This window comes from Scyliorhinus canicula, chromosome 17 (genome assembly GCF_902713615.1).
Source record: "Scyliorhinus canicula chromosome 17, sScyCan1.1, whole genome shotgun sequence".
NCBI classification, from domain to species: Eukaryota; Metazoa; Chordata; class Chondrichthyes; order Carcharhiniformes; family Scyliorhinidae; genus Scyliorhinus; species Scyliorhinus canicula.
This window is the reverse complement of record NC_052162.1, coordinates 95774915-95793762: the sequence shown is the minus strand read 5'-3', so window position 1 is coordinate 95793762 and position 18848 is coordinate 95774915. Positions and strand designations below refer to the sequence as shown.

The following is an 18848-nucleotide window of genomic DNA, read 5'->3' as shown; positions in this document are numbered from 1 at the left end:
TGAGAGGTGGCAAATGGAGTTTAATGTAGAGAAGTGTGAGGTGATTCACTTTGGAAAGAAAAACAGGAATGCGGAATATTTGGCTAATGGTAAAATTCTTGGCAGTGTGGATGAGCAGAGGGATCTCGGTGTCCATGTACATAGATCCCTGAAAGTTGCCACCCAGGTTGATAGGGTTGTGAAGAAGGCCTATGGTGTGTTGGCCTTTATTGGTAGAGGGATTGAGTTCCGGAGCCATGAGGTCATGTTGCAGCTGTACAAAACTCTGGTACAGCCGCATTTGGAGTATTGCGTACAGTTCTGGTCGCCTCATTATAGGAAGGACGTGGAAGCTTTGGAACGGGTGCAGAGGAGATTTACCAGGATGTTGCCTGGTATGGAGGGAAAATCTTATGAGGAAAGGCTGATGGACTTGAGGTTGTTCTCGTTAGAGAGAAGAAGGTTAAGAGGTGACTTAATAGAGGCATACAAAATGATCAGAGGGTTAGATAGGGTGGACAGTGAGAGCCTTCTCCCGCGGATGGAGGTGGCTAGCACGAGGGGACATAGCCTTAAATTGAGGGGTAATAGATATAGGACAGACGTCAGAGGTAGGTTTTTTACGCAAAGAGTGGTGAGGCCGTGGAATGCCCTACCTGCAACAGTAGTGACCTCGCCAACATTGAGGGCATTTAAAAGTTTATTGGATAAGCATATGGATGATAATGGCATAGTGTAGGTTAGATGGCCTTTAGTTTTTGACTTCCCATGTCGGTGCAACATCGTGGGCCGAAGGGCCTGTACTGCGCTGTATCGTTCTATGTTCTAATAGAATTCCTCGATTGGAAATCAGACTGCTTTTAAATGAGGGTAACTTAAGTTGATATTTTCTTGCAGTGTTTGCATGCCATGGACACCTGCGTGATGGTCAACTTCCTTCCAACAATCCTAAACCAGCTTCTCACAATCCTCACCAAAACCAGCCAGACTGATGTTGCAGTAAATTCTACCAGGTAAACAATTTGCATGCATCATCCCCGTCCATCTCCCTATCAGTTCCCCCACCTCTCATTCAATTTCAATCCTCCATGACCCCATCCAATGAGAGATGGAAGGTTACTTGTGTAGTGAAGTTTTGTCAATTTAGCAGTATGTGTTGCACGTGTGTGTATTGCTTTGTGCAAACCTGTGTGTTTGTTGCTATTTGTGTATATGCTGCTGTGTGTACACACATGTTCGCATGTGCGCATGCGTGTGTTTAAGTGTTGTGAAATGTGAAACATTGAGTTTTGTGTCTGTTTTGAGTAACAAGCCAACACACCCATCTGCTGTTTTGTTCATCGGGCTCTTATTTTACCTCTAAAATCCATGAACAAATTGTTTTGCATGCCTCTCTTTCAGGGTAATAATACACATTGTATGCAGATGTCATGAAGAGGGTCTGGGCCATTATCTGCGATCGTATATCAAGGTAGTTTACTTCTTAATGATGTTTCAAATTGTACAGAGGTTGGACATCGCTGTAATTGTGGTAGCTCAAGTTAACCTAGAATATGCTGTCAAAGCTTTTGGTCTTGTGGTCTTGTATCATCAGGACAGATGCAAGAAAACCAAATTTCAAAGGAAACAATAATTTCTACAGCACGAGTTGAGGGTGCTGATTGCAGGACACGGCCAGCTCAGTCAATAGTGGTGCTACCGAGCCACACTTGGTGGTGGACATTGAAGTCCCCGATCCAGAGTACATTCGGTGACCTTGCCACCCTCAGTACTCCCTCCAATTGGTATTAAATTCATCAGCTAGGGGCTGGTGGTGGGGGGGGGGGGGGAGGGTAATTGGCAATCGGCAAGTGATTTCCTTGTCCATGCATGACTTGATGCCAGGAGACACATGTAGATAACTAGGGAAACTCCCTCCTGATAATATACCACAGTGCTTCCACGTTTGTTGGGTTTGTTTTCTAGTGGACATACCCAGGGATGGTGATGGTGGTGTCTGGGACATTATCTGTAAGATATGATTCTGTGAAGATGACTAAGTCAGGCTTGTTGGAATCTGAAATGAAAGAGAAAATGCTGGAAAATCTCAGCGGGTCTGGCAGCATCTGTATGGAGAGAAAAGAGTGAACGTTTCGAGACCAATGACTCTTTGTCAAAGCTAACAGTCAGAAAATGAGGGGACTATTTATACTGTGGAGTGAGAATGAAAGATGAGTCATAGCCACAGAAACACAGGGAAATAGGGTGCTAATGGCCACAGAAACAAAGGGGAATGAGTGCTCATGGCAATCCCCAGAGAGAACAAAAGGTGTGAGAGGCCAAACAGCAGAGAAACACACATCAGAGGCTAAACTGTGACAGATAGAGATGTGGGGGGGGGGGGGGGGGGAGGAGAAGGAGCAAGCAAAGGGGAGAAGGGGTAAGGAAAGGTGGATACGATTGGGGAGGTGGGGGGTTAAATTTAAAATGTTATGTTCTGGAAGAACAACATCTCATCTTCCGGTTAGGCACGCTACAGCCTTCCGGTCTCAACATCGAATTCAACAACTTCAGATGATTAGCTCTACACCAACTAGACCCATTTGTTTTCATCCCATTTCATTTCATTTCAACTGTCTCTTAGCATTTCGTTCTTTCTCGTCTTCCTTAATATATATTTAACCCCCCCAATCTTATCCACCTTTCCTTACCCCTTCTCCCATTTGCTTCCCCCTTCTCCCCCCCCTCCCCCCACATCTCCATCTGTCACAGTTTAGCCTCTATGTTAGTTTCTCTGCTGCTTAGCCTCTCACATCTTTTGTTCTCTCTAGGGACTACCATTAGCACTCTTTTCCCTTGGTTTCTGTGGCTATTAGTGCCCCGTTTCCCTGGGTTTCTGTGGCTATGACTCATCTTTCATTCTCACCAGAGTATAAACATTCCCCACATTTGATACAATCGAGTGGCCTGCTAGCCCATTTCAAAGGGCATTGAAGACGCAAAAACGTTTCTGCATGCTTGGAGTCACACATGGGCCAGACCAGGTTAAGATACTAAATTTCATTTCCGAATCAGAAGGAAGCAAATGGGTATTTATGACAGTTGACAATGGACAAGGCTTTTGTGGTCACCATTACTGAGACTAGCTTTTAATTCCATAATTAATAGTTGAATTTAAATTCCACCCAGCTGCTGTGGTAGGAGGCCCAGGCCCTCTGATTACGAGTCCATTCATGTTACCACTAGACTGTTGTGTTGCCTCTGTTTGAGCCCAGCCATCATGTTTAAACAAGTTGCACCACAGCAGGTTTCAGGGTCTCAGAGGGCTCGCGCAAACCTTCACTGACTTATTCTTCACTCCAGTACGTTTTCAGGATGAGCCAGTACTCAAGCTCCGAAAACAAGACAACACACGAAGAGCTGGCAAGGTCAATCATCATAATCCTGAAACAATCTGCGGATTTTCTCACCATCAATAAATTGCTGAAGGTCAGTGCTCTCTTTGTCTGAACAGCCATTCGGCCATTTTGATTTACCTTCCTTGAAGCAAAAAGATAAATAAGGTCCAGCGTTAATAATTATCATGTTGTTTAATTATTCATTGCAGAGCTGTGGTTGCTGAGGTACCTTTTGCCATGCTACCCCTTTTAAGGGACTGAACTGCCTGTTGTTTAAGCTTTAGCCTCTACTACCTGTCTCCCTCTCCTGCGCCCTCCAGTGGCTCACAGGCTATGTTTCTACCATCCACCTCTTACTGATGACTCCGTCATGTAAGTCAGGGTGGTGGAGTTGAGGACATTATCTGGTTCAAAACAATGCAGAGTAAAGGCCATCCATTTTCTATCCTGCTTCCTCCCCTGTCATACAAGATTCTAGTTCTTATTATAGAATTTACAGTGCAGAAGGAGGCCATTCGGCCCATCGAGTCTGCGCCGCCTCTTGGAAAGAGCACCCTACCCAAGCCTACACCTCCACCCTATACCCATAACTCAGTAGCCCCACCCAACACTGAGGGCAATTTTGGACAGTAAGGGCAATTTGGCATGGCCAATCCACCTAACTTGCACATCTGTGAACTGTGGGAGGAAACTGGAGCACCTGGAGTAAACCTATGCACACACTGGGAGAATGCGCAGACTCCGCACAGACAGTGACCCAAGCCGGAATCGAACCTGGGACCCTGGAGCTGTGAAGCAATTGTGCTATCCACAATGCTACCGTGCTGCCCATAAAAATAAATTGCATTTTTGTAGCACTTGTCACAACCTCAGGAGGTCACTAAGCACAGCACAAGCAAAGGAGTACTTTTGAAGTACGGACACTGTTGTAATGTGGCAGCCAATCTGTGCTCAGCAAGATCCCACAAGTAGCAGGGAGAACCTGTTGGATAATTTGTTTGCCTGGTGGTGACTGAGGGATAATTATTGGTCAAGACATCAGAATTCTCCAGTATTTCTTTAAATAATGGGTGTGAGATATTTTGCATCCACCTATGGAGGAAAACAGAAGCTCAATTTTGCATCTCATCCAAACAACAGTATCCTGGTGCAGCACTACTTCTGGTGCAGCACTACTGCAGTGAGAGCCCTCAGAGTGTCAGCATGGATTTTGTGCTACATGGAGTCTGCGGTGAATGCACAACTTTCTGACTCAGCGGCAAAAAAGCTGCCACTTGGTCCAAGATTGTTACAATCAATTGTGGCTCTGTGGGGCATTCTGTTGGTCAGTGGTACTCGCATTGCCTGGAAACAGTGAAGCCTGACTCGGAAGGCCTATGAAAGACTAAATTCGATAACATTTCTGTTGCATTTTTATTTTTCTTATGGACATCGGGCAGGAAGGACTCTTCATGACTCTTTTCAACATTTTGAAGCAAGTAGTAACATGGCTAATTTAGAATATAGTCAAGATGAAAAATTACTGCCTTGATCGAAAACACGAGTGATCCTGAAATAGCAATGTAGCGGCATCATCCTGAGAACACATACTGGAATATTCTTCGCACTTTATTTCTTACTCACTTGTATTTTTGAAACCACGTCATAAAACATAGAACATGGAACATACAGTGCAGAAGGAGGCCATTCGGCCCATCGAGTCTGCACCGACCCACTTAAGCACTCACTTCCACCCTATCCCCGTAACCCAATAACCCTTCCTAACCTTTTTGGTCACTAAGGGCAATTTATCATGGCCAATCCACCTGACCTGCACGTCTTTAGATTGTGGGAGGAAACCGGAGCACCTGGAGGAAACCCACGTACACACGGGGAGAACATGCAAACTCCGCACAAACAGTGGCCCAGCGGGGAATCAAACCTGGGACCCTGGTGCTGTGAAGCCACAGTGCTATCCACATCAATGGCTATTTTCTCTCTGCATTTCTTGATTACTTGTGACAACTACAGTATTTCAATGTTTTAAAACTCCTTTTCCTTGTGCAATTTAGTTGCAAGTATTGCCAGCTAATGATCTTTTCAAACAATGTGAAGGATCGCTGTAACATTTGGATTTATTCTCAGGATGTAGGTAACACTGACAGGGTCTAATTTATTGCCCAACCTTGGCTCCCATGAGAGTATCAAGGATCAACCACATGACGTGTGATTGGTGCAGGTTCAGACTGGGTAAGGACAGCAGATTCCTTCGGTTTCCTCCCACAGTCCAAAGATGTGCAGGTTAGGTAGATTGGCCATGATAAATTGCCCTTAGTGTCCAAAATTGCCCTTCGTGTTGGGTGGGGTTACTGGGTTATGGGGATAGCGTGGAGGTGTTGACCTTGGGTAAGGTGCTCTTTCCAAGAGCCGGTGCAGACTCGATGGGCCGAATGGCCTCCTTCTGCACTGTAAATTCTATTCCCTTCGCGAAAGGACATTAATGAACCACTCACATTTTTACAACAAACGTTCCAGTCATTTTTTTACTAGTGTAAATTCTGGCCTTGGGTGACTGTGTGGAGTTTTCGCCTTCTGTGTGGGTTTCTTCCGGGTGCTCCCTTTTCCTCCCAAAATCCAAAAATGTGCAGATTAGGTGGACTGGCCATGCAAAATTGCCTCTTGGTGTCTAATGATGTGCAGGTTAGGTGGGAATTGGGTGGGCGAGTGGGCCTATATAGGGTGCTCTTTAGGAGGGTCAGTGCAGACTCAATGGGCCCAATGGCCTCCTCCTCCAATGTAGGGATGCCATGATTCCACGGCATTGTTTTATGCAGTGGAATGAGTTTGAACATTTGAGTGTAATCCGGTCTCGCCCAGTTATGATGGCCCTGCACTCAAATAGCATGCTAACTGCTTTCCTGTGAAGAGTGATTGCTTTGGAGAGTTACAAAGTAGCTGTGAAACAAAATGATAGTAGTTACTGATACCCATAGGGTTGAGAAATGACGTTTTGAGTAAGATTTCCAGTCAGAGAGAAGACTTGCTGAGCATTTATATTATTGCTTTGTTTTAATTTCCAGCATTCATGGTTTTTCTTTGAATTATTGATCAAGTCAATGGCCCAGTATCTGATTGAGAAGGACAAATTGAAGGTAAATGACATCACCTTTTCACTCTATAGAGTTAATGACGTATTGCCTCATATCTTGGGGGAAGAAACATATTTGGGATCCTCGCTTTATCTTCAAATGATAGAAAATACAGTGTTGGAAAAATTCATGTGATAATTGTGAAATTCTCATGTTGCCTGTTTTCCCGTTAGTATCAGTAACTCCCATTTCCAGGAGATGGTGTTTTAAGCTACATGGAGTGAAATCTGACAATATCAATATTTTGATACAACATTCATGGACTTGGGGTTACCACTCTAAGGTGTTGTGGTAGTCACCACTGTTGTATTATATTGTATATATGGGTATTGCGGTAAGGCCCCTGTACTACAGGTACAGGGGTAGATCCCTGCCTGCTGGCTCCGCCCAGTAGGCGGAGTATAAATGTGTGTGCTCTCCGAACAGCAGCCATTTCATCAGCTGCTGTAGGAGGCCACACATCTCTGTGTAATAAAGCCTCGATTAAATTCTACTCTCGTCTCGTCGTATTTTACAGTGCATCAGGGGTCAATGGGTTTAATATGAAGGAGCAATGAATGCAGTAAAGTGTGAATCTATACAAGACGTTGAATAGGTAACAGTTGGTGCACTGATGTACATTTTGAAACAATCCTGTAATTGGGACCAGTGAAGAGACACGATGTACATTTATGAGGAGCTACTGGAGATGAGTAGGATATCCTGCCACTGAGATTTTGTACATAAATAAAAGGCAGGAGAGAATGCCTTCCATTTCTATAACATCTTTCAGGACATCTCCAAGCACAATGCAACCAATGACATACTTCTGAAGTGTTGGTGTACTGTAGGAAATCGGCAGCACTAAATGTTAATCATCTGAGATACTGTTACGATCCCTGTAGAAACCAATAACTTTAAATAAGAAATGTGAACTAGCTGAAAGGATGCCATGACAAGATTCACTTTTATTGTAACAGACAAACCAAAAGCAACCAAAGCAACAGGAGGGCTGGTTTAGCACAGGGCTAAATAGTTGGCTTTTAAAGCAGACCAAGGCAGGCCAGCAGCGCGGTTCAATTCCCGAACCAGCCTCCCTGGACAGGCGCCAGAGTGTGGCGACTAGGGGCTTTTCACAGTCACTTCATTTGAAGCCTACTTGTGACAATAAGCGATTTTCATTTCATATTGACAAAACAATGCTTTTGCACACAACGTATACTTTAAACTACAGGTCAAAACTTTCGGACTTTACATTTAACACAACTGAAAATTTTACATTGTAATTAGATTTTACACTGGTCCCTTAAGTTGTCCAAACCAATCCAAAGGTTTTCTTAGCACCTAGAAGTTAATTCCATTCTTCTTCTTTCCCAGCCTGGTAACTTTTGACCTCAGAACTATCTTTCTGCTAACTCCATCTAGGCGAATCTTCCAGCCTTGCTTAAAATCCTGACAAATTTGGTCTTTTCAATCTAGGTCTCTCGCTCTCTCTCTCCTTGTCTGAGTTTCTGAATTCAGAGAAGGTTCACTAGATTAATACCTGGAATGGACGGTTGTCTTCTGAGGAAACGTTTGAGGGGCCAATCTTGTATCTGCTAGACGCTAGACCCTGTCAGTGTTACCTACAGTTTAGCAGAGTAGGAGGGACTTGAGGGAACCATATTAAATCCACGGTGGATGTGGAGAGGATGTTGCCTCCGGTAGGAGAATCAAGGGGTCTCAGAGAGTAGTGAGTCAAGAGGTGGTGGAAGCAGAGTATTTTGAAGGCTGGGCAAGATAGATTATCAATGAACAAGGGGGGGGGGGGTGGGGATAGGTTATCGGGGGTACGTGGGAATGTGGAGTTGAGATTGCAATCCGATCAACCATGACCTTATTGAATGGCGGAGCAGGCTTGAGGGATTGAGTGACCTACTCCTGTTCCTAATTTGAATATCTGTATCTTCATCTGGAAAGCATGTAATCCAATTCACAAATGGCTTCTTAGCAATCTTTCCCTTTCAAATCCCATCTCTATGGCACTGTGAATCACATGGTTCATGTATCCCGATAGAAATGCTGACTCCAACTCTATCTTGGATTCAAGTAGCCAATTTAAAGTATAACCATTTAACACATGACATTTGCATCACTTCTCTGGGACTTGGCGACTAATAGTCTATCTACTGTGAGCACGGATGCTTCTGCCATCATAAACAGGTGGGAACACCTTGCACCTTCTTCCCAGTAAAACAAGTTGGGCCCTTTAATCTTTAACAATCAAAACCCACGCTTCAGAATTTGCAACAGGTCACATGATTCTCCTTTGTTTTACCCTAAATTTAAAAATCCAGTCTCAAAACATAATCATCTAATAAAACCCCATAATTGTAGCAATATTTTTGTGTGAAGGAATCGTCCTAAATGCTTAAGTAATGTATCTTTAATTCTTTCTGTTCCAATGCTGATCAAACTTTGGTTGCATTCCTTTGCCCATGAATGTTCCACTGTCTCACTGTGAATGGTGTGATGATCTGTTTACAGCACCCCAGAGCCCAGAGATTCCCCGATTGCTACCAACTCACTGTGCAATCGCTGCTCCTTGCCATAATTCCACATGTCAACCTGAGGTATGCCGAAATCCCCGAGGAATCTAGGAATGTGAACATCAGCTGGGCTCATTTTATGAAGGTCAGTAGAGAGAAACATGCTCTTTTGTTGTAGCTGATCATCATACAACCTTCTTGAACTGTTTACAAGTGCCTGGCAATGAAGTTGCTCATGAAACTAAAAATAATGCTCTCCTTTCTTTAATACCGGCACCAATTATGAGTCTCCACTTGGGACTGTTGAATGCATCTTTGTTTGAATATATCAACATTTGCAACCTTCGCTCACTTGCTACATGATTAGAAGGGGCAGCACGGTAGCATGGTGGTTAGCATAAATGCTTCACAGCTCCAGGGTCCCAGGTTCGATTCCCGGCTGGGTCACTGTCTGTGCGGAGTCTGCACGTCCTCCCCGTGTGTGCGTGGGTTTCCTCCGGGTGCTCCGGTTTCCTCCCACAGTCCAAAGATGTGCGGGTTAGGTGGATTGGCCATGCTAAATTGCCCGTAGTGTCCTTAAAAGTAAGGTTAAGGGGGGGTTGTTGGGTTACGGGTATAGGGTGGATACGTGGGTTTGAGTAGGGTGATCATTGCTCGGCACAACATTGAGGGCCGAAGGGCCTGTTCTGTGCTGTACTGTTCTATCTATATAAGATAATTACAGGTGAGAAATACCTTGCAGTCCATCGTCATCATCCACCTGGATCAATATTATGCTCAACACCCTCTTTTCCTCATTGCTCCATTGGATTTTTAAGTTTTATTCTTTCATGGGATGTGAGCAAGGAAGTACAGAGGGCTGAGAGGAAACCTAATCATGCTGGGTCTACCTGCTGTCACATTGCAAGACTTATCAGTCCAACGGTCATGGTGCAAGTAGTAAATCATGAAGTGCAAATCTAAGTATGTGCTTGTATGTCTTAATAATACACATCTTCTTAATTCAACAGCGAAGTTTAACATTGATGAACAGAGGATTTATCTTCAACCTAATAAATGACTACATTAGCTGTTTCGCACCCAAAGACTCAAAGGTGAAATTTTCTCTTAATTTTCAGTATGTTTATCAATAAAATAGTCAGTCTAACTGGTTTCTGCATTCGGTTCATTAAAAGAAAAACACTTTGCCTCTTAGATGTACTCCACACTGAATGAAATATTTTTGAAGTATAATCAGTGTTGTAATGTAGGAAATGTTCCATCCAATTTATACACAAAGATTCCACGAACAGTGATAATGGATCGGATCATCTGATTTTGTGGTGATTGAGGAATGAATACATAGAATTTACAGTGCAGAAGGAGGCCATTTGGCCCACCGAGTCTGCACCAGCTCTTGGAAAGAGCACCCTACCCAAGGTCAACACCTCTACCCTATCCCCATAACCCAGTAACCCCACCCAACACTAAGGGCAATTTTGGACACTAAGGGCAATTTATCATGGCGAATCCACCTAACCTGCACATCTTTGTGACTGTGGGAGGAAACCGGAGCACCCGGAGGAAACCCACGCACACACGGGGAGCATGTGCAGACTCCGCACAGACAGTGACCCAAGCCGGAATCGAACCTGAACCCTGGAGCTGTGAAGCAATTGCGCTATCCACAATGCTACCGTGCTGCCACTATACTGGCCATGACACCAAGGAGAGCTTCCTTGCCCCTTTCAGAACAGATTCCTTTATTGCTACTCGAGAGGGAAGACCGCATCTCAATTTAACCAAAACCTAAAGACTGCACCTCCAACAGTGCAGCACTCCTTCAGTCCTGCACTGGGCTGTCAGTGTACATTACGTACTCTGACCTCTTGAGTAGGGTTTAAAGCACCACCACCACCACCACCCCCATCCCCATCTTCTGACTTTGAGGTGAGTGTGCTACTGTTGAGCCAAAGCTGAATCTTTAAGTTAATGAAGAGCAGATTGACTCACTGAAGGAAACATGGATGCTCCCCCAATGGATGTTCTGTGAGTGAGCCTGCTAGCTTTTTCCCCTTATTTTCACCCAGTGACGATGGTGCATGTACACAAACAACATCGCTGCGCAAGCATCTTGCCTTTCCTTTTTCCACATTCCCCTTTTATACTCTCTCTTCCTCCTTGCTGTTGAATTTATCATTTTATCCACTCACTAACATGTAGGTTTTTTCAACTTAAAAATATCTTGTTCAAAGGAGTGAAATTAGAAAACATTCCACACACAAAAGCTGGTAGAAGTTTGAATCACACTGAGAACTGATGCGAGGTCAATTGCAGATTTTAAATTTGACGTTGATAGATTTTTAGTAACTAGATTTAGTTACTCAATAGATTTAGTACAAGCAATGCGCAGTAATGGCTCATGTAGCGTTAATTTACAGATCAGTCATGATCTCTTTGGATGACGGAACAGGTTTGAGAGGGATTACGTGAACGACTCCTATTCCAATGTGCAATGTGCCCTGCAATTGCATTTTATCCCCAACCCCCCCTCACTCACATGCATGCTGGGAATACACTGGTGTCCTTTGTCATCATGGGTCCTTTTACATCCACTGGAGAGGGTAAGCTGGATCTTGCTTTACGATCCCTCTGATAGTGCAGCAGTCCCTCAGTACAGCACAGGAGCCTGACTGGACTTTGTGTTCATGTCTCCGGAGTGGGGCTTGAGCCTATAACCTTCTGCTTCATAGAAACCAACTGAACTGACATCTTGAACGGGGTATTTGCATGTATTGATTTGGGGGCCAATTCTAAGTATTACTGTCGAGCGTTCTGTACTGTTATACCCAATGTAAGCCTGCTTTCTTGCAATGAAGAAAAGTTCTTCCTCTGCTTGCATCAGTGAATTTAGAGGGACTTTATGAACCACATCCATTTTTCCCTTTTTAAATAATTTTCTCTCTTGTGAAGCAAACATCGTGGGCAGTTTTACTTTGTTAAACTATACTGTGTACAAAACCACACTGTTATTCCAATCACCCGGGAATGTATTTCAAAAACATCAGTGGATTAGAGAAGGTTTTTTTTTGATTCAGGGAAGTTAATGATCTCAACTTTTTTTGTTTTTGCATAAATACACTTTATTTGTAAAATATGTGAAAGAAGAACACAACAAACAATGGACATCACATAAAGTGTAATAATATTCAGGTACTCTACATACATCATGTTGCACTCTGAGGTACTTCAATGCAGTCAAAGAAATGTAAATACATTTCAAAATGGTCATTTTAAATAGTGCAATGATATTTAGGTTGCCGATACATTAATCAAGTTGCACTCTTGAGGTGCTTGAATACAATTGCGACACGTGTAATTTTCACTCTATACATTCAATGTGAGTCATACAGCTTGAGGGGCCCTTTATAATTCTCAGTTCACTATGGCTGAGTCAGGTACTGTTGTGTGAATGAAGATGAACTACTGATATTACTTCAGATGCCTCACCTGGTTAGACTGTCATTCCCTTAAACTCAGTGACATTAATGTCATCGTGTCTACACTGGCCAAGAAACAAGCCACCCAGCTGAATCCCATTTGCAGAATATGGTCTGTAGTCCTGCCGGTTACGCACTTGAGGTGTACATCCAGACACCTTTTAAATGACACCTTTTCTGCCGCTACTGCCCTTTCAAGAAGCAAGTTCCAGACCTCCACAACCCACTGGGTGAAAACATTTTCCTCCTCTCCCCTCTAATCCTTTTACCACTCACTTTAAATCTATGCCTCCAGGTCACTTGCTCTGTGCTGTTATCCTGGATTGTGTGCTCAAATTCCCTGGAGTGAGACTAGAGTTTACATCCTCTAACTCTGATGTGAGAGTGTACCACCTTGGAATCAAACCTGACTCCTTCAAGAGGCTGGTTTAGCACAGGGCTAAATAGCTGGCTTTGAAAGCAGGCCAAGGCAGGCCAGCAGCACGGTTGAATTCCCGTACCAGCCTCCCCGAACAGGTGCCGGAATGTGGCGACTAGGGGCTTTTCACAGTAACTTCATTTGAAGCCTACTTGTGACAATAAGCGATTTTCATTTCGTAAAGGCAAGGCTACACTGCAAGGACCGCACAGTCAGTGAGGGGAGCCCTCAACCTGAGTGGGACAGAGAACAAGCGAGTGTATTTGGGAATTTGGTTCCAAGAGGGAATTTGGTGTATCGTAGGGAAAGAGGTGCTTTAGGGTAAGATGTTCTGCAAGAAGTGTGACTTAGAATAGAATGTGGGAGTTTGGTAGTTAAGGGAAAGGAAGGAAAGAAATGTTCTTTTGCTTTTTGCTTACTCTGCTAAAAGAGATAATTTGGTGAGTATCTGGTGACCACAGTTTAGTCTATTCCTAATGTTCAAAATAGTCTAGCAACTGGTGGTAAGTTTAATAAAATATATAAAAGCAAAAGTGAAATATGGAACAAAGAATAACAAAGAGAAATTACAGCACAGGAACAGGCCCTTCGGCCCTCGAAGCCAGCGCCGATCCAGATCCTCTATCTAAAACTGTCGCCTATTTTCTAAGCATCTGTATCCCTCTGCTCTTTGCTGTTTGTTCCAGCTTATTTGAATGAGAGTGGGAGCTGCAGGGTGGATGAGCTGGCTGATCATAGCACCATGGTACAGGAAGCCATTCAAATGGGGGGGGCGGGGAGAGGGGAGAGAGCAGAAAGGAATGTAGCGGTACTATGGGATAGCATGGTCAGAGGGATTGAAACCATGAAGTCCATGAGTCCAGTGGCTGTGTTGCCTGCCCAGTACCAGGGCTCAGAAGATCTGCTTGCGACTGAGAGGAACTTGCAGTGGGAGGGGGAAGACTCAGTCATCGTGGTTCATGTAGGTACCAACGACATAAACAGGTCAACGAAAGAGGCTGTACATAATCAGTATGGGGACCTGCCATTGAGCATTAAGAAGCATAATCTCAAATATCATAGTCTCTGGATTATTACCTAAACCACATGCAAATTGGCATATGAAAAATGAAATTAGAGAGATGGATGGGTGGCTCAAAGACTGGTGGACTGGTGTGGAAGAAGTGGGTTCCGTTTCGTGGGCCATTGGCACCAATACTAGGGAAAGTGGGGCCTGTGGGGAAAGTGGGACGGCCTACACCTGAACCGCGCTGGCACCGGTGTTCTTGCGAGCTGCATAACTAGGGAAGCAGAGAAAGTTTTAAACTAAATAGAGGGGGCAAGTGGTCAAATTTGGGAAGGTGTGATAAATCAACGAGCAGAGAAAAGGCAAAAATGAAAGTTTTTATGGCGGGAAATGTAAAACAGACCATGACACGAGAGATAGAACAACTATAAGAGTAAATCAACAGATGAGACTAGAGATAAGAAAATGAATGGAAGGGTAAAACTAAAAGCTTGATGACTGAATACATGTAGCATTCAAAACAAAAGAGATGAACTGATCATGCACGTAAAATAAAGAAGTACGATTTGATAGCCATTACGGAGACATGGTTGCTGACGGACATGGATTGAGACCTGACTATTGAAGGGCACAGGATATTTAGGAAGGACAGACAGTCAAGAAATGGTGGAGGGGTGGCTCTGTTAGCACAATAGAGAGGGAAGACCCAAGTGCAAGAAAGGATACGAAAATGGTTTGTGCAGAGATAAAAATAGTGAAGGCAAGAGGTCACTTGTGTGAGTTCTAGACTGGCCTCCTAACAGTAACCACAAGACAGGCAGGAACATAACAGAATAAATAATTGGAGTTTGTCAGAAAGCTAGCCTCAATGAGGAGTTCATAGAATATTTTCAGGACAGTTTCTGAGAACACCAAATTCTGAAGAGCAGGATATGCTCGACCTGGTGTTCAACGAGATAGGATTAATCAATGATCTCACAGTGAAGGTGCCCTGAGGTAAAAGTGACCATTATATGACTGAATTATGCATTCAGTTTGAGGGAGGGAGGAGTGCGTCTGAGACTATGTTTTGAGACTTAGATAAAGGCAGTTCTGAGGACATGAAAGTTGGAGTGAGCCTGGATAATTGATAATGGAGAACTAAGAGATGGTAGAAGGAGCTCTAAACCAGGAAATAGAAAGGAAGGAGGAACTCCGGGAAAATTACGATCACCAGAGAAGTGATATTTAGTAAATTGTTGGAGCTGCGGCTGACAAGAGCTTGGGTCCTGATGGATTTCATCCGAGCATCTTAAAAGAAGTGAATAGTATTACGATCCCAGACCAGACCCCCTCAGTTCTTCGGATACTGGATAGAAAACCCCAATAGTTTATTAATTTGTAAGGTTGTGAGGAAACAATACTTTGCTCCAGGAGTGATTCCACTCACAAATAAGGAATTGGTATGTTATAATAAACTTTATTTACGAACACTGTATTGCTCACTTTAAAGACAAATAACTTTCAATAATTATTGGTTAAACAATGCTTACCAATACAATGAAACGATCCAAACTGCTATCTTTATCTCCACACTAACAAACCCCATCTCGGGTCACAATCTGCTTTTAAATACAGTTAGCAGACTCAGGAATACTTGTTGTAAAGAGGTGTCTAGGATGAACCACTATGCAAAAGAGAGATCCTTCAGGAACCAGCTGCAGATTCTTGCCCGAGTCAAACAACTGGTTAACATACCATCCTTTCCAGACATGGCTGTCTATTGATAGGAAAACTCTTTTGACTCACTGTTTTGAGAGAAGAAGCTAATCTGTTCACAGACGGATCCAAATTGACATGTATTGAGAGCACAGTCTCTTGTCTGTTCACATCTCAATCTAAAACTAAACTGCAACCCCAACACCTACCTGGTTGAACCCCTGGCTCCTCCCATAAAGTATATCATTTTACTAAGCTGAACACTATATCTCTAATTATCTACTCCCGAGGGAACCCTCTTAATTAACCCATTATCCCAAACGTTTACAATGCTTTAATTGCACCTCTCTCTCCAAAAGGTCTACTGTCTTACAAACCAGGATTTTAAAAACATGACTACATCAGTCACATACTAACCTAGGCTTTTAACCCTTACTGTACCAGATATATATAATACAATATATCTGAAATTCATGCACTCAACACACTAATGAGATAGTTAATGTATTGGTTTTAATTTTCCAAAACGCCCTAGATTCGGGGAATGCCCCTTCAGATTGGAAGTTAGCAAATGTAACTCCATTATTCAAAAAGGGAGGCAGAAAGTAGGAAACTTTAGGCCGCTCAGCTTAACATCTGACATAGGGAAAATGCTGGAAACTATTATTAATTAATCTTTAGCAAGGCACTTGGATAAGCTCAATGTTATCAGGCAGAGTCAACGTGGTCTTGTAGCTCGGCTTGTATCCACTGGAGTTTAGAAGAGTAAGACATGACTTGATTGAAACATATATGATCCTGAGGGGTCTTGACAGGCTGGATGCGGAGAGGATGTTTCCTCTTGTGGGACAATCTAGAACTAGGGGTCCCGCTCAAAAATAAGAGGTCGGCCATTTAAAACGGAGACAAAAAGAAATCCTTTCACCCATAAGGTCGTGAGTCTTTGCAACTCCCTGAAAAGGTGGTGAAAGCAGAGTCTTTGAATATGTTAAGGGAGAGATGGGTAGATTTCTGGTAAACAATGGGATGATAGATTATCAGGTGTTGGAGGATGCAGATTTGAGGTTACTGTCAAGTCAGCCATGATCTTATTGAATGGCGGAGCTGGCTCAAGGGACTGAATGGCTCCTGCTGCCTGTTTTTATGTTTCATGTTCAGATCCTGCAGCAGACACAGCTTGTTCCCGATAACTCTTCTAAGCACCATTTTTTAAAAGTTTAAATTATGCAATCATTTATCTGGCATCGCCTTGCGAGAAATAGGTTCATAACAAACTCCAACCTAAAGGCTCCTGAGTCGATTCGCCATTGTTGCAGGAGATTCTACAGATACTGTGTAGACACTGCCTCTTTAAACAAGAACAGCAGTAAAATAAAGATAAATGCAGAATCATTAATGCCGATATTGCTCGGCACAACATCGAGGGCCGAAGGGCCTGTTCTGTGCTGTACTGTTCTATGTTCTATTAACTTTAACCAGATGGGTCATTGTTTCAAACCAGGCTGTTATTGGGTTCATTCGCTCTTTAATACTCACCTGTCACCCTCTCACTCCCAACAGGCACTCACTGAATACAAACTGGAATTTTTGCAAATAATCTGCAATCATGAGCACTTCATTCCTCTAAATTTGCCAATTTCCTTTGTGAGGAGCAGACTTCTGCGTACCCAAGGTGCAGTAATACTCATCAGCATTAACTCTTTATTCATTCTCAGTGATGTGCTTTTTATTAGCTGTCCACTTCAAAGAAAGAACTTTGGATTAACCTTATCGCATTTATCTGTTAGATCAGTGTGGGTGGGAATATTGAGTGTGCCTCTGTGTACAATGTATAGGTTGTATATATAAAATGTGTGTACATGAGTGTAATATATATCAAGTGTGTTTGTGCATGCATGTATATGCTTGTGTGTGTGTATATATGCGTGTGTGTGTGTATATATATATATATATATGTGTGTGTGTGTATATCAAGTGTGCAAACCTTTATATATCAAGTGTGTTGTGCATATATGTGCGCATATACATATCGTGTGTGCATGTATAATAATTATTATTGTCACAAGTAGTGAAAAGCCCCTAGTCACCACATTTCGGCACCTGTTCGGGTACACTGAGGGAGAATTCAGAATGTCCAAGTTACCTAACAGCAATTCTTTCAGGACTTCTGGGAGAAAACCCACGCATTCACGGGGAGAATGCACAGACTCTGCACAGACAGCAAGCCGGGAATCAAGCCTGGGGCCCTGGCGCTGTGAAGCAACAGTGCTAACCACTATATTGTCTGTGCGGAGTCTGCACATTCTCCCCGTGTCTGCATGGGTTTCCTCCGGGGCCTGCTGTTAGGTAATGTGGACATTCTGAATTCTCCCTCAGTGTACCCGAATAGGCGCCGGAGTGTGGCGACATATACACACATACACATGATACATATACACATACACAATGTACATATGCAAACACACACACACGATATGCACATACACCATATATATATATGCTAATGCAATGCAGCACCCATCATACTGTAGAGCAGCAGTTCCAAATCAGCACTGATACGGTGTAAAGGACTCGATATTTGCTCAATGACAATTCTGTTCTAATTTAGCACAGTGATATATTCAAGAAAGGCAGTTGGTGAAAGATACAAGTGGAGATAATAGTTATTCAGTCTAACGTTTATTTGCAGAGTGAGACATTACAAGCATACACCCCCTAACTCAAACTCCACCTGCCTCTTTCCTGCCTTTTTTTTTAAAAAGCAAGTCTTGTCTGTTTGTCTCTGTGTAGATCTGCCGCTGGAGTGCACACTCACTGATGACTTCTGCAAGAATCATTTCCTGGTGGGATTTCTCCTGAGGGAATTAGCCATTGCACTGAATGAGTCTCGGGACATTCGGCACGAGGCTATTGCTATTGTCAAGAACCTGATGATCAAACACGCATCTGATGACCGTTACTCTCACAAGGTATGTGGGCACCAGCTATATTCACTGAACAACCTGCCATTGAAGGGGTGTGTATCCTGCATGCAGCAGATAGAAAGCCACTCTCAGGTTGGCATGTCCGAGTGGGCCGAGCCCCTGAAGGTGTGGAGGATTCCGCACCTTTGGGGCGGCCCGACGCCGGAGTGGTTCATGCCACTCCGTCCCGCCGGGACTCCCCGCCCGGCCGGGTAAGGGAGAATCCCGCCCAATGTCTCCCAGACGGAGAATCCTGTCCCTAGCGGTTTACAATGGGAACTACTGACTGAAAA

The 18848-nt window shown here is 43.6% G+C and overlaps 1 protein-coding gene across 3 annotated transcripts in view; it reads left to right on the top strand.

Annotated features, from left to right (window-relative positions):
• dock11 (dedicator of cytokinesis 11) overlaps positions 1-18848 on the top strand; it is a 321886-nt gene that overhangs the window by 153369 nt on the left and 149669 nt on the right. For all 3 annotated transcript variants that reach the window (XM_038774333.1, XM_038774332.1, XM_038774334.1), the window contains exons 24-31: positions 877-992; positions 1381-1450; positions 3322-3447; positions 6416-6487; positions 8990-9136; positions 10002-10085; positions 17153-17264; positions 18383-18561. In XM_038774333.1, coding sequence (XP_038630261.1) covers positions 877-992; positions 1381-1450; positions 3322-3447; positions 6416-6487; positions 8990-9136; positions 10002-10085; positions 17153-17264; positions 18383-18561 — 906 coding nt within the window. The remainder of the gene's footprint in view (positions 1-876; positions 993-1380; positions 1451-3321; positions 3448-6415; positions 6488-8989; positions 9137-10001; positions 10086-17152; positions 17265-18382; positions 18562-18848) is intronic.